This window comes from Homalodisca vitripennis, chromosome X, assembly GCF_021130785.1.
Source record: "Homalodisca vitripennis isolate AUS2020 chromosome X, UT_GWSS_2.1, whole genome shotgun sequence".
Lineage (NCBI taxonomy): Eukaryota > Metazoa > Arthropoda > Insecta > Hemiptera > Cicadellidae > Homalodisca > Homalodisca vitripennis.
The window spans coordinates 145,129,292-145,145,344 of NC_060215.1; the positions used below are offsets into that span (position 1 = coordinate 145,129,292).

General features: G+C 32.9%; 1 protein-coding gene across 1 annotated transcript in view; it reads right to left on the reverse strand.

The window, feature by feature from the left end:
* The window catches only part of LOC124369970 (collagen alpha-1(I) chain-like), a 110,276-nt gene that overhangs the window by 44,346 nt on the left and 49,877 nt on the right, over positions 1-16,053 (reverse strand). Inside the window, exons 19-24 of the mRNA XM_046828204.1 lie at positions 14,070-14,231; positions 12,473-12,670; positions 11,350-11,403; positions 10,781-10,871; positions 4,224-4,484; positions 3,625-3,758 (exon numbers count right to left, since the gene is read on the reverse strand). Coding sequence (XP_046684160.1) covers positions 3,625-3,758; positions 4,224-4,484; positions 10,781-10,871; positions 11,350-11,403; positions 12,473-12,670; positions 14,070-14,231 — 900 coding nt within the window. The remainder of the gene's footprint in view (positions 1-3,624; positions 3,759-4,223; positions 4,485-10,780; positions 10,872-11,349; positions 11,404-12,472; positions 12,671-14,069; positions 14,232-16,053) is intronic.

Here is a 16,053-nt window from a genome sequence, read left to right on the forward strand (position 1 = left end):
TTGTATGTTTGAAATCATCTTTTTTGAGGTTTTTAGCTAACTTTTCTATAGACGATGCCATAAATCTGAACGTATCTCGAAAGAAAACTTGATGAACTTTCTTGGTTTATCATCTTCAAAACTCATACCCATATCCTGAATTTACTGAATAATTTTATGTATTTTTCATCGGTGTTTGCGATCAAATCAACGTTTCCATATTGTTTCGCCAACTCTTTTATGTACAAATGAGTATCGTAACATGACATATTGTGGCAGAAAAACTGGAATATTCTGAGGAAATTTGAGATTCAAGTTACAAGATAAATGAGCTGAACCTCTAAATTTACCTGTTAAATGACAATGATCTCGTACCTTTTTTTCTTGTTTGATTATCAAAACCCTCTCACATTCACAAATATGGCAAAAGATTTGAATTTTGATATGCAATTTCTTCTTCTTCGGTCAATTTCATAGGTATTTTATTCTTAGAATTATACTTTTTAGCTATGTATTTCGATAATTTATTAAGTTTCTTCAAAAACAATTTTGCAGGAACATTTGGCCAAATCTTCTTCATTTTTTGCTGGATAACATATCGGCTTGTACATACGATTGGTCACATTAGACACTAAGTATAGAGTAAAACCATATGGAATGTGCTTCTGAATCTTGGTTGTGATCGATTTTTGCGGATTGTTTTTGGCATGTGGGAATTTTTTTCTAATATGCTTTCAAAATCCATATAAATAACGTTACGGATGGCTAAACTTCTTTTGATAATTAGTGAATTTAGTTGTTTGACCAGGAAACGGCATAACTGGTTTTACAAACTTTCATGTGTTGCTTACAAATTTCTAAATGGTCTGTTAAATCTCCAGATTTGTAGAAATGGCTTAAAACATCTTCTGCATAGAAATTTTTTATTTTTACACTTAGATAACTGAGAAAATACAAGTTTGTTTAAATCTGTTATCAAAACATAATGAGATTTTTCATCTTGTTTTACATACAATAAATTGATTTCTAATTTGGCGTCATAAACTTCTGAAATTTTCAACGGAACAATATTGAGTTTTTCCATCAAAACTATAGACATTTACAGACATTTTCGGATAATTATACTTTTGCTTTACTGCTTTCGTTTTTTCAAATAATTGTATATCTTTTAAAGACATTGGATACTCGAAACCTGAAAATATCTCGTCATTTACAAATTTTTCATATTGTTTTGATCTTTTCGCAGTCTCTTTTCGGGTTTTTCAATAGCACATCGGATAGAATAAATAAAGCAATAATCATCTTTATTTTTGATATTTATACAAGCTTTCTTATCTTTGATTTTCTTTGGTAAATCGATATATGATCCTGCGTTCATAAATTCGTGTTTATTAAGGCTCAAAATCAGTTGTTTACAGCGTTTTTAATGTCCATCCCAGAACCTCGATTTGGATGATTTGTCTGTTCTCGATGTGTTAATTTTATTAAATTGCTTAGTAATAAAGTCGTTTATTATGTCAAAGATTTCGTCTGCTTTTATAGTAAAGTACATTGGGCAAGTTATGTGTTTCACCGTTCACTAAAGTACGTTCGTATTCGCATTCTAAAGAGAGATAGCCCTTCATATTTTTTAACGGTTTCTTGAAATTTTTCGATTAAACTTTTAATTTCTGGGACGCAAAATAGAAAGATATTTGTAAATTGACATGAAAATTTTCATTTAAATTCGTTAAAATGTATTGCTTGAAAAGACCATGGATAGAGGATAAAACTTCGACATCAATGATATTTTCTGGTTTCTCATTTAAGCGTTTTGTCAATTTCTTCGGATCATTTCCAGACTTAGTTTTATCGTTTGTTTCAATGGACAATTTCTCAGCGATTGATTGAATTTTTTTCATCTTTAAATAGATTGAGATCTTTTTTACTTTCCTTAAAAATTTTTCTTTAGTTCACGCAATTTTTCTATATTGTACATCTTCTCGTGACCATCGATTTGATTATCTTTTAGCCCAAGTCCTCAAATAATTTAGTTCTTTCTCATAAAGTTCTTTGTTTTTTAGATGGTTTTTTGACTTATAATGTCGGGTAAAATGATGTTCGAAAACATCTTTTTTGCAGTACGGGCAGGATATCTTTTTCCTCTCCATTTAAATAGGGAAAATTTTGAATGTGCCAAGTTTTACTATTTAGTGTGAAATATATTTTTATTAAGCTGAAAAATAGCAATAATTCAGTAGATTTCTAAGGATTTTTATCAAAATTTGATAAAAATCAGCACAATTTATGGTTGAACAGCCTTTGATTCTTCTATTTAAAGAAGAAAAATTTGTTTAACTAACACTTTGAAAAAGTGGAGAATTTTACTAGAATTTTACACAAATCAGGCACAAATTGTAGTAAAACAGCTGTAGATTCTTCTATTTATTATAGAAAAATCTGTAAACTAGACTTAAAATTATTGAAAAAATAGTATAGTTATAGTAATAAAAGTACTTTTATTACTATATTGGTTTGTAGGGGGTAATTTAAATTCTATAATACTATTTTTTCAATAATTTTAAGTCTTAGTTTACAGATTTTTCATTAAGATTTTAATATATTTACAACAGAATTTTTCGAGAAAATATCGTTCACATTATCAACTTTTAAAGCTAAAAATTCGCAATAATTAGAGAAATTCAGTAGATTTTCAGGATTTTTTAAAAAACTCTAGTATGTATGCACCTTAAGAGCTGTTTGGTTTTGACCCTAAAAACACGTTTTTTAGGGTCAAAACCCCGGTTTTTTTTGTGTATTTTGGAAGTATAGTTTTTTGATTTTTCACCTTAAAAGTGTAGAAGTATTAATTTTTTTTCTATGTAAATGGCGCTGTTACAAGAGTTGAATAAGGTTGGTGATTTAAAGTTCAAAGAATACAAGAGATTAATAGAATTAGAAGAAAATAAGAAATACAAAATTTTGAATCTGGAGAAAAATGAAAGATAAATTCGGGTTTACAATAATTGCCGAGTTGGAAGATTATAAAGTACACTTACCGAACAGATTTTTTTGACTGTTTTGGATGAAAAAAAAGATTAAAGAATTGAATAAAAATGAAAAATTACACTTGGTTGTTACTGGAAAGAAGACTATTAAAGATAAAGACTGTGTTACAATTAACTTTGTAGAATAAAGATTTTTCATTAAGATTTCTGGATTTTTTCATTAAAACAGCTTATAAATGTAGAAGCCTACAATGAACAGTAAAACAGCTATAGATTTCGGTTATTTTCCATTCGTGGTTTCCTGTTAGATTTCTTAGATTTGTTTATGGTTCAATGGACAGTATTTTACATTGATTTTCTGACTGTCCCCCAAAAGTGCGCTAGAACCCTTATATTCATATCTACTCAAATGTTTATATATATATACACACACACATAATAAAGGATAAGTGTTTAAAGGCCAATTAATATGATTAATTTAAAAAAAGAAAACACATGATTATATCTGATTACGATAGGAAAATTATTTACTCTATCTCTAGATAAACAAATCACGTATGTGACTGAAAATTATAATGTACAATAACAGTGTGCACTAGTTAGTGTAATAGTGTAAACATAATTATAGCATGATCTATGGATAGTTGAATGTACACACCGCTTGTCCCGGCTCGCCCGGTCGTCCAGGTGGGCCCATCAGTCCCTGGTCCCCCCGAGACCCCGCCTCTCCTCTCGCTCCCTTAGCTCCGGTCAATCCCACAAGCCCTGGTGGACCCTGCTCCCCAGGACTCCCTATCAACATTAGTTTTTATTGAATTAGATTTCCAATTTACAATTCCAATCGGCTGCAACAGAGCAAGACTGAACGACTATGGGCTTGGCGTCACGAAAAGCTCTGCAATATTATTGTAACAATTAAAGTTACTGAAATGGTTGAATAAGAGGTAACACATAAGAGTGTGACTGTAAACAAATACTTTTTATAAATATTTTTGACTTACAAAGAAACTGGGCAGGAATAAAAAATTTTATTTATTTTCATAAGCATATTTTTTCAGGGAGCATGAAGTAAACTTTGATCAATGCGACATTATAAGGATAAGTGAAGAAGGCATATTACATATAAAACACGCATTAAGTATACCAACAACTATAATTAGTAAAATGTATTGTACCTTACTTAAAAAATTCGTTTAAACTGTTTTAACAATGAAGTCAGTATTTAGTCAGAATGTTTCCTGATAAAAGAGATCTTACCTGAAGGCCCTGGGTTGCCTTGCTCTCCTTTCAGCCCGGTGAGTCCTCTTTCGCCCTTGACCCCTGGTAGTCCTACCAACCCCTGCGGCCCTGGGAACCCTTGAAGGCCTTGGGGTCCAACGGGACCTCTCTCTCCTGGGTTGCCCGTCGCACCTACTTCTCCCGGCGGCCCCGGTTGTCCTGGATCCCCTCTCTCAGCCGGTTCTCCGGGAGGTCCTTGAGACCCCAACGGACCTGGAGGTCCTCTTTCACCTTGTCTTCCTAAAGAGTATTATTTATACTTGAAACTTTAAGTTCAGAACAACAACTACATAGAGATATTAAGTTTTGAAATACTAAATATTACTTTTGCAAACCTCCCCCAAAGAATCATACTAAATCGGTGTGCAAGTGGTATCAATAAAAATTCCATGTATTTATCAAGGAGTAAAACTGTCTACCTCTCTAACACAACATGTTCCTTTATTCGGTTATCAAGCTATAACTGCGCGTAGGGACCTATGCGGTCTGGATTTTTCATAGACAGAGTACATATATTTTAATGTAGCGTTCAAAAGTAGTTACACCGCTTAATTCAATGTTTGGATTATCCAATGACGACTATTCCTCTCTCGGAGTTTACACAAGGTGTATTCGATAAACCTTCAGTCCCTGACATTTCAAACCATGACTTTGAAATATAAATTTGTCAATCAATATTTTTAATACACTATTGTGTTACAAATCTCCCGATTTTTCCAGGAAATGTATTAAATAGATTAGATTTATTAAAAATTCCATGTATTGATCAAGGAGTAAAACTGTCTACCTCTCTAACACAACTTTTTAATTTATTAAATAGATAACCTTCAAACAAAGAAAAAATGATTGGTTTTTTCAGATTTTATTTACACATGTGCAAGGATCATTGTATCTTCTCTCAAAATGTGGCATTTCAATATGTATCACTACTGGTGATGGGGATAGTGATACACTCAGCTGGTGCTGGGAGACTTACTAAAGCGAGCCTAATATTTTCCCTCACAATCCTCTAAATAACGTTCTTCAGTATCACCCACAAGTGATGTAGCCATCGACTCCTCTGATACTGTCTGTAAGACATCTTCGAGTCACTCAGTGAGCTATCAGAGACATTGTGCCTACTCTAAGGTCTGTAGGGATAGTTTAGAAGTTTGGGGCACGTAACAGATTGTGAAACTTATAACTAAACATACACAAACTAGTTCAAGTTTCAAACATCATAAAGACGAATAGGGAATACCAATGATACAAACTGTGCCAAGCAGCTACCAAGGGATTGATTTTACGGTCGGTGGCGCAACCAACCAACAATTAGATTACCCTGGAGCCTACGTGGATTTTGGACATTTGACGATTGGTGGAGCAACCTACAACCATCAGACTGCCTTGGAGCTTGTATAGAGTTTGGAACTTTGACGATTGGTAGCGCAACCTATCAGCTTTCAGACCACCCTGGAGCCTCTATGGAGTTTGGACCTTAGACGATTGGTAGCGCAACCTACCAGCTCTCAGACCACCCTGGAGTATATGTGGAGTTTGGGCCTTTGACGATTGGTAGCGCAACCTACAACCATCAGACTGCCCTGGAGCCTATATGGAGTTTGGACCTTTGACGATTGGGAGCGCAACCTTTTTATTAATTTTCTAGTTTATTATTTTGTTATCTTAACTTTGGTATCCAAGCTACAAAAACACGTATCATCGTAGCCGGCAATAACCTTTCAAAGTTTTAATGGCACCGTTCAATATCTAAAAAGGAAACCAATTATATTAGAGACCCCCTAGACATTGTTGCTATTTGTAAAGGGTTTTTTATTCTTGTATTTTATTCCGTTCCAGCTAATTGAAACAAATGAATGGAGCTTCAAAACAGGCACAACCTTTGACTTCCTAAATAGTCCATTATTGTTTTCTTTTAATGGTACTTATCCATCTTTTTCATTTTATCTAAGTTTAATCTCGAAAGTTTAAAGTCGAATCTGAGACGAAATTATCAAACTCATTGTATTTTAAGAAAAATTACGTCTGATCAACTTACTTTTTTCTTGATTTTATTGCTTTTCACTCATATTTTTATTTTATTTTATTCTTGTGAAAATATAAGAATTCTTTTATTATTTAAAAAGTTGTTGAAAAAGAAAATAAAACATTCTTATACTTAGTGTCAAAGACCTGCTGAACACTGGACTGAAGAAAACTGAGTCGTATTCGCTTTGATACAGTTTGCTAACTAAAATTTCAAAGCTGAATTAACTCAAAAGAGTCGAAACTTTAACTTATTTTTATAAAGGCAAATACATTGGTTTAGTTATCAAATATTACTTGTTATTGTAATTTGTATACCTATGAATACGAACGAGTTGTGTTGATGTCCGGAGGATGGTATCAATTAGTTCTGAAACCTGACGCATGACTGCGCTACGCAACTTGGATTTTTACCGTTCCAATATTTATTCCCTTAACTACTTGAGCCCTCACTCTACATATGACAGTCTGAGCGCTAACTTGTTCTTATACCACTGAATTATCTATATCTTGTGTAATTAAAACAATCAATTACTGCTAACACCGAATCATATTCGTTTTGAAACTGTATGTTGTCAAAGCTGTAACGACTGAAATAAATCCAAATATAAAACCTTATATTTTATTGTTCCGAGAAGGCACATTTACACTAACTATTTTACACTAATATTATTATCATATATACATTACCAAACCCGGGAGTCTTTAGCAACCGATAAATTCTCCCAGGGGCCACCCTTGAGCTCTTCCACAGTCAAATGCATTTGACACCATAATGTATTTTAAACGACTATTTACGAGTATATGATTTTACTGGCTTTTGAAGGTTACAAATTCTATTTAGTTTATATTTTGCATAGCTGTTCTAGAGTCTTATGACACAGCTTAAATGGAGGTGTATTAGAAAAATAGGCCACATTAAGACTTACGGAAAACAATATCTGGCAATATTACTCAAGTATGATATGCATGCCTGAAACAACCCTAGAACGCCTTTCAGTGAATGCAGTTCATTAGAGGGTAATCTAAACCTCGATCGAAGGGCATGCCTAGGATTTGATGATGGCAGTGACTATAATGCTCAAACGGACAGAAACTACATTTTCCCTGCCCCTTGAGTAATAAACTTCGCAAACTCTCAACAAATGACGAATTTACTTTAATAATTAAATATATCAATATAACAGGTACCTTAAAAAGCATGTACTTTTGAGCAATCACTTGTTTTACTTGCTTTTTTTAGTTTATGCTTTTATTCGGTTTTATAGCCGTGTTTATTTATATTAATGTTCATATCTCTCCAGTACTGTTTGAATTATATGAAACTTGATGAAAAATACATTACAGAGTTTCTATTTATAGCTCAATAACCATGGTGCCTGACAAATAAAAAGTTACTATAATATGAAAATATAACTCTTAGTGGCATAATCAAAGTTCCATATGCCTTCCTTGAATGAGCAGATTTTCATTTTATAATTGGAATCAATAAATTTTCAATTGCTAAATTTCTTACAGTGCAATTACAATAATTCGTTTCATCTCTAAAAACTCGCCTTTTAAATTTAGGCTAATGTACCTTAGCAGAATTTGCATCGTAGATCCGTATCGTCTGTATTCGAGTCGACCTCTGTGCGGGGTATTTCCCGCCATTGAGCATCCGTTGCCAATAATTCCTTTGTAGTAGGAACATAATCGATGGGAGTTATCCTCGGATAGCGACGTATTGAATCCCTTAGAAGGTTACTGTATAGTGGCAATGTGTGTATCATATCGAATATCGATATAGTAGTACACGATACAAGCGAGCACGATACGATTTCGGTACGTTACATCGATACTCTTGTCTACTTGTGTGCCACTCGTATCTTTCACAATTGTTTGTGTATTGTTGTTAACTGTTGTGTTTGTGTTTATTTTTTGTTATGACTATTTTCTTGTAACAATCTTGGAGTAGTTTTGTATTGTAATCGATTAGTGTCACACTACAATTGGAACTCGATTCATCGAAAAATCGATAGTGACCCTATATTCCACGCGTACAAGACGACAATATTGTACTATAGAACAGATTACTATATATTTATTGGGCCAGTTAGCTTTATGTTGAACTAAGATGTGAATTAGATACATTAACGTACCGGTATTTTCTTTTATATTTAAATAAACGGTATGTTTATTTTTTCATATAGAGTTGTTCTCGTGAACATGCATCACTCGTTTTAGATTTTTGCCTATCTTTCATCACATTTATGTTGTACATTTATGTTTCGATACTGTTTTAGTAGAACTCCAGTTTTTTAGGAGTGGATTCATGTTATTCCTAGACATATATTTTGTTGGTTTCTACCCCACTGATATTTTGATAGAGGCTTATAACGTCAAGCCTTGACGGTTTTTTTCTTTGTTTATAATTATTAAAAAATAACGTGACTACACGAAAATTTCTATACTTATTCAGGGTGGTTAAGCTAAGTCTAAATAGGCTAAGGTTTCAGTCAAAGTGGTCAGTTATTGTTGAACCCGTTGTGATATTGCTTATCATGTTGAATCCTCATTTTTGTCATCCCTCAATATAAATCATACTATGTAGCTTATTTTTCATTATTGAGAGGAAATCGACTGGGACAGCTTTATCTCCTAGCAACAAACCAAGGATTAAATTCAGTTTCACTTTCAATACGATTTCAGATCTTCTCAAACGTTTAAGTGGTATTACTAACACAAAAACTGTATGTCACAGAAAATATACGTTTCGAGAACTAGAACCCATCCTCTTCTTCAGGGGTGAATATAAGAGTGGATAAAAATTAAAACTAATTAAATTACAGATACAAACAAAATGTGTTTTTCTGTGTATGTCTAACAGTATGTGTTAGGTTTTGATGCCTGTATACGAGGACACATTCCAGTTCTTGAAACTTGCGGTTTTATATTTTTGTAACTTATATGTTATATATTTTATAACAAAGAAGCAACGTCCGGAATTCCCGGAATCAGTATTAACATTATAACATCGCTATCGCTATCAGACGATCCAATGCGGACGTTTAACAACAGTGAGGAGTATTGGGACTGCCGATGACCGAGAGGTCTAAGTTGATGGACTTTGAGTCTGAGTTAGAGATAACGGAGGTTCAAATCCTGTCTGTGACCGTTGCACTTTTTGTCAGTACCATTGATCTTGTACTGTATCGACTCTCCCCCTTATTCTGTTTGATAAGATCCTCGCACAGGCCAGTGGCCCATGAGGGCGGACAAAGAAAAAATAAATAAATATTCACTTCCCTTGTCTCAACGGAAAGAGGAGTTTTTTAAATTTATATTCAGTTGTTAAATACAAGTTTTATCTTTTTATTGTATTATTATTGTTCTTCGAGTTTGACTGCGAAATTATCCTTCATTTCTGTTCCATACAAGGTTTGTTTATCTTTGATGGCCATTCACATTTTCATTTATGCTGAATGTAGTTATTGAATGTGATCCTAATCAAAAAGAGGCTGAGAACTTTCTGAACTAAGGGGATGACTAACACACTGACACAGAATTCTCAAAATGTGCATTTAACATAACCGTTCGGTTATCACTAGACCTAGTCATTTTAGACAACGACTTTGGAACACGCAAACAGATTCAAGATTTCATTAACTTTTAATAAAACTTTCATTTGTAACATACAATAGAATTATGATATATTATGAACACAACAATAAACAAAACATTATTTGGATTATTGGAAAGAAATTATCTTTATAGCCAAGCCTGTGAGTGAATACAACCCAAAGAGGAATACAATATTTGCACTAACTAACACTAAAGCTCAGCGTTGTATCCTTTAGATCTCAAAACAGTGTTGAATACTTCTCTTAATAACGTGTTAGAAAAACCTGAGTAAAGTTTTTCTTTGGCCACAGAAGGGATCGTTGGAATTTTGGAATGTTGCATCATACAAAACTTTCGCAGAAGTTAGCAGTGTTGTAGAATGAAATGAGAAATGGACATTATTTAATGGTGGAGTTAAGGCTGTTTTAGCCCTACTTCCACTTAACCTCGAGATTTGATAAACACTTGTTTACAAAAGATTAATGACAATTACTTAAAACCTAAACATAGATCGGAGTGCCGATGGCCGAGTGGTCTAAGACGTTGGAATTTGAGTCTGAGTTAGAGATAGCGCAGGTTTGACTCCTGTCTGTGACCGTTGCACTTTTTATCAGTACCATCGACCTTGTACTGTATCGACTCTCCACCTTATTCTGTTTGATAAGATCCTCGCACAGGACAGTGGCCCATGAGGACGGGTAGAATAAGGATTAAAAGGGGATCGGCTTCTCCTTAAAAACAAAATAATGATCCTGTTGTTTCTTTGATTATATATATCTTTTTATATTACTGCTTGATGGCCCTGAGAAAAATTACCTGTATTCTGCTTCGTTTTCATAATTTGCTGTCAACGGTTTTTAATTATCAATAATTCAATGTTTGACAATGTAACTTAGCGTATATTTTACCTTCTGGGCCTTCCGGTCCCATTGGACCCACGGATCCTCTATCTCCTTTGTCCCCTGGAGGGCCGGGCATCCCCCTCAGTCCGGGCAAGCCCTAAGCAGTGAAATTTAAGTAAAGCATGGATTCAAAAAAGCTATCCTTAAATATGTATTTTCTAACCTGAACATTGTTGAAAATGTAGCAAAAGCCATTAAATACTTAAAATGCAAAATATTATTACCTTATTGATAGTGTTTGTGATTTTAACCTAATCAAGTAATTCAGTAATGTCATTGTATGTACGTCACTTATGTTTCATACACTATTCAAAACACATCACTGAAACATGTGTAAATTCTTATACAATTTTCGATAAACAACGATTAAAACTTTTAAAATATTATTATTAATAATATTATATATATATATATATATATATATATATATATATATATATATATATATATATATATATATATATATATATATTGTAATCATTAAATGTAGTTTTATGTTTCTATTTACAATGCACCTTAATGAAAAAATAATTTTTATTGATAATGCTGTAATATTAAAATGTAATATTACTTACCACAAGTCCAAGTGGTCCAGAATGTCCCTTTTCACCTCTAACCCCAGGAGGTCCCTAAGACAAAACGTTAGAAAACAATAAATCCTCTATATAATATTAGCTTAGCATATCTTATTTGATACTAAATAAAACGTTTGAAATCAACGGTTATTGATCGTTGCATTTGAATATTAATTTGTATTGCGTTGTAAAAAAGTGGAGAATTTTAAGAGATTCCATAAGAATATTTTACATTTAAAAAGAGAAAATTACAAAATATTATTTTATTTGAGGTACTAGTGAACTAAGATGTCTTAAAAATTTACAATTTGTATATATTACGCATATCTTAAATAGTAATCAGATGTAATATAGTGAACGATAAATTAAATTAGTTTGTCATTTTTAAATTAATATTACTCTGTAACGTGACTTAAATCAGAACATCTTATTAGTAGTACTGTTTACTGGTCATTATAATTAACGGCAAAAATTTTGATTATTGAATTTCTTCGTTAAACAAATTATAAAAGGTTTACTCTTGTCCAGTTGAAACTATGGAGATAGTCAGTGAGAAAAGGATTTAGTATAAATTGAATTTGAGCTAAACCAATTTTATCGTGCGAATATAAGAGGCTAGAGAGCTTTAGACTAAACGCTCAACATCACCGGCTATCCTTTGCAGTGTTTTAATTTGCAATTCCAATTAGGGATTTTTAAATTGTTTAGGAAAAATGCGCTTTTCAATTTCCGGCCAAGACATTTTTTTGCAATTTTCACACATTAACAAGATACTGTAGATCAAAAGGTTTCAAAGTCGGTACATTTCGATGTAAGACAGTGTACGTAGTATTTTTATTTATTAAGTGCAAATTATTAGAGTACTTAAATATAGCCAATGCACTTCCAACTATTGTTTTCATGAAGGAATTATTCTTGTTAGAGTATATAAATCTCAAAATAGTGTATTTATAAAAGCTTTTGCTTTAAGTATTATTCTAAAAATTTACAATTTTTTATGCAACTCAGAGTACATTATATTAAGAGTACAAATATTATAGCACATATCATATTATTGCATTTAATGAGAATCCTGACCCCCTTCAAATCTCCACATGTAGACTAGCACTACAGTGTAACTCACCGGTGCGCCGTCACTGCCTTGAACTCCAGGCTCCCCACGTTGTCCTGACGGTCCCATAGGCCCAACCGCTCCCCTCTCACCCGGGAATCCTCTTTCTCCTCGAAGTCCTGCGGGTCCTGATTGTCCTGGAGGACCCTGTACTCCCGGCTCACCATCTTTACCTGGTGCTCCAGGGTTTCCCGATATTCCTGGTAGTCCCTGTCAGATAAACAATGAACTTTTAACGAAGAAATCTGATAACATGGATTTGTTTAAAGCCTTACACAAAGGATTCTGTTAATATGTTTTTTTTTTTTTTTTTTTTTTTAAGTTGAGCATTCTTTCTTGCCTGAAATACTGTTTTTATTTTTCAGGCTTAGTAGACATATTTTAGTAGCGTTGATATGTTTGCTTAAATATTGTTGTGTTTCGCTTAAAAATTAACAAAAAACATTATTAGTTGTTACAAATTTTTTTAAAGAAGCATAAATGTGACAGGCAAGAAAGGTGTTTTGCTAAGTTTATATGCTAATGTGTATTATTATTTCTCATAGACCTATAAAATGGTATTTTAATAATTAAATTATTACTTTTAATCAATTTTTCCTTCTTTTAAAGACCTGATACTCTTCTAAGGTACCGATCATACTAGAGATTTAACCACTCGTATGTCTCCAGTATGTTAGGTGTGTCAGTTACTTTAGAACTTTGACGAGTTGTCAGTAGTTGTCTGTCAGATATATACTTACTTTAAAACTTTGAATAGACTACAGGCCTAATCAATTTAGCTCGGATTTTATATTTTTATAAGATTTTACTCCCTCGTTTCATGGCTATAGATATTTATACCCTGCCATGTTGTTGCCTTTTTCAGGTTTTAAGATGAATTCCATTTATTTTCTTCTGTGTATGCTGTAAGCAAAACGAAACACTTGTAATGATCAAGGCTCATTCCAAATATGAAACGTACAAAATAAGCAACATTTAGTTTTCAACTTATTTATATTACCTGTTTCAAGGTTACTTTAATGAATTTTTACTCCCGGATTTCCAATTTGGGTAAATTTTCAGGGAACAGTTTGAGTTTTATTTCCCTATCAAACGCTCATAATTGTATCCCTTAAAAAACATAATAAACTTATAAATAACAAGATGTAAATAGGTCTTCATTAATTACTCGTACAATAGAATTAACTTTGTGTAATATTAGTCACATTAAGAGATTTGGTTAAATATCTAATTTAAACTTTCATTACAAGCTCAATTGATTTCTGAATACTCAATTTTAGTGGAAATAAACTAATTTTGTTGTTTGAAGAGTACGATTTTGCAAAAGAATTTTTTAAATCTTTACTGAATCAGCAGTATAATATTAAATAAAATTTCTATCGTAGAAAACAAATATACTGAAATATAGCAATTTTACAATTACTCTACAAATTCTATAATACGGTATTAAAATAGTCATATGTTAGAAAATTACTTGTTATTAAATTACTTAACACCACAATTGTTAAAGTGAATCATAAAATAATTAATTATCGTTCTCAAAAAAACGTGGTTCATTGTAAAAATCCTCAGATAAAATCAGTGTTGACTCATTTGTTATTATTATTACCTGAAACCCAGTTGGTCCAGGCGATCCGACAGCTCCTCGTTCCCCGTCCAGTCCTGGTGGTCCTGGAGGTCCTTGTATGCCTGGTGGTCCGTCTTTGCCAGGGTCTCCTCGCGGTCCCACTGATCCTTGTGGTCCTTGATCACCATCCTTCCCTGGTTCTCCCTTGAAAATAAATGCACACTTTGTAGTCTTTTCTTGCTTTAGCCGTGTTATATTACTTTATAAACTTCTGAGTACTAATATCGGTCCAAGTAGTTAAATATCGTTAGGTGGAAGATACGCCGACGAATATAACATCCTTTTTTATTCCAAGATTTAAACTAATCGATCAAAATCAAAATAGCTTTTAAGAATAAATCAAAATAAAATAGTTGAAGATTTAAGTTTTAAGATAATGGCCAACAGATAGCTATTTTATTACTGACACTAGATTAAATTAAATACAGTATAATCTACTTCCATTTCAATGAAAGTACTTTAATCATTTTCTTTATTTTTTTATTTTTGGTGGTAATTATTTTAAACGAGTCCAGGAGTAGATGTAGAACTATTGGGATAGCATATTAATAGTATAATATACGAAAAACACCTATGTATTCATAATTTTAAAGAAATCTGTGTTTAAAGCGTTTTAAGACCCTCATCCTAAGCATTCCAGTTATTGTAAAGATTATAAGTAAATTACAAGATAGCATCTGTTTTACTCCAGATATTAAAAATCGGAATAGTTTTTTACTGCCAACAAGCGCTTGACATGGACACGTAATTTATGATGCTGCAAGACAGCTGAACATAATTAATACACTGCAAGAACAACAAAGGACAGAGGACTAGTCCTCTTGTCTGTAGTAACTAATCTTACGTCCTACTGAACACTGTTTACATTAAACACATAATTTACAATCTGTGGTATCAATTATAATATTAAAAGCTTGTCATATACGATACTTATGATTGTGAGTTATTTTACTGAAAATATCTTTTGTATCTTTATAAAGCATGTAATCATTAAGCTCAAGGTAGTATTGATGAATACCTACGTAAATGAATAAATCTTGTATATCTTTGTATCTTGTACTATGCTGTTCGAATTAATTGGGACAAACATGTTTTTCTGGTCTTTGTTAGTTTGTGATAACTGGTGATGTCCCAGACCGCTTCAAACCGGTTATAACTGCATAGAAGTAGTGTGCTGGGTTGACCTTGACTGTAAAAAAACTTGTTTGACTGGTTTTGGAGTGTCATTCCTTCAGTTGTGAGCCTTTCTTTGTGGCGGTCGGTGGTTGTGGTACTGTGTTCCGTTTATTACGTGCTTCTTCAAAGATGGATATAACACCTAGGAAGCGTGCTAAAGTTGTTGCTCTTAATGAACACACGTCTATGACTGTGAGAGATATAGCTACAGCAGTTGGTGTGGGAAAATCTAGTGTTTCCAGAATTTTAAAAACATATCAAGATTCCGGATCATTGTCTCCAAAAAGAAAAGGAAAATGTGGGCGCAAACGTAAAACGACTCCAAGAACTGACAAAATTCTAATAAGAAATAGCAAAATAAATCCAAGAAAGACAAGCACAGACCTTCGAAGGGATTTGTTGGATTCTGGTATTGAAGTGAGTACTTCAACTGTAAGGAAAAGACTTCTGGAAGTTGGTCGAAAGGCAAGAAAACCGAAGAAAAAACAATTTCTTACTAAGAAAATGATGCAAAAACGTTTAGTATGGGCTAAGAAATACCGATCATGGACTGTAGATGACTGGAAAAAAGTTATTTTCAGTGATGAATCACATTTATTTGTGCAGGGATATCTATCAAGTGTTGTTAGGCGGAGTGAAGGTGAACCTTTGCGAGAAGGTCATATCCAACAGACTGTTAAACATCCTTCTAAACAGATGTTTTGGGGTTTTTTTACCACAAATGGTACTGGGAGCTTAGTTCCCATCAATGGGATGATGAATTCAGCCAAATACATCGACATACTACGCA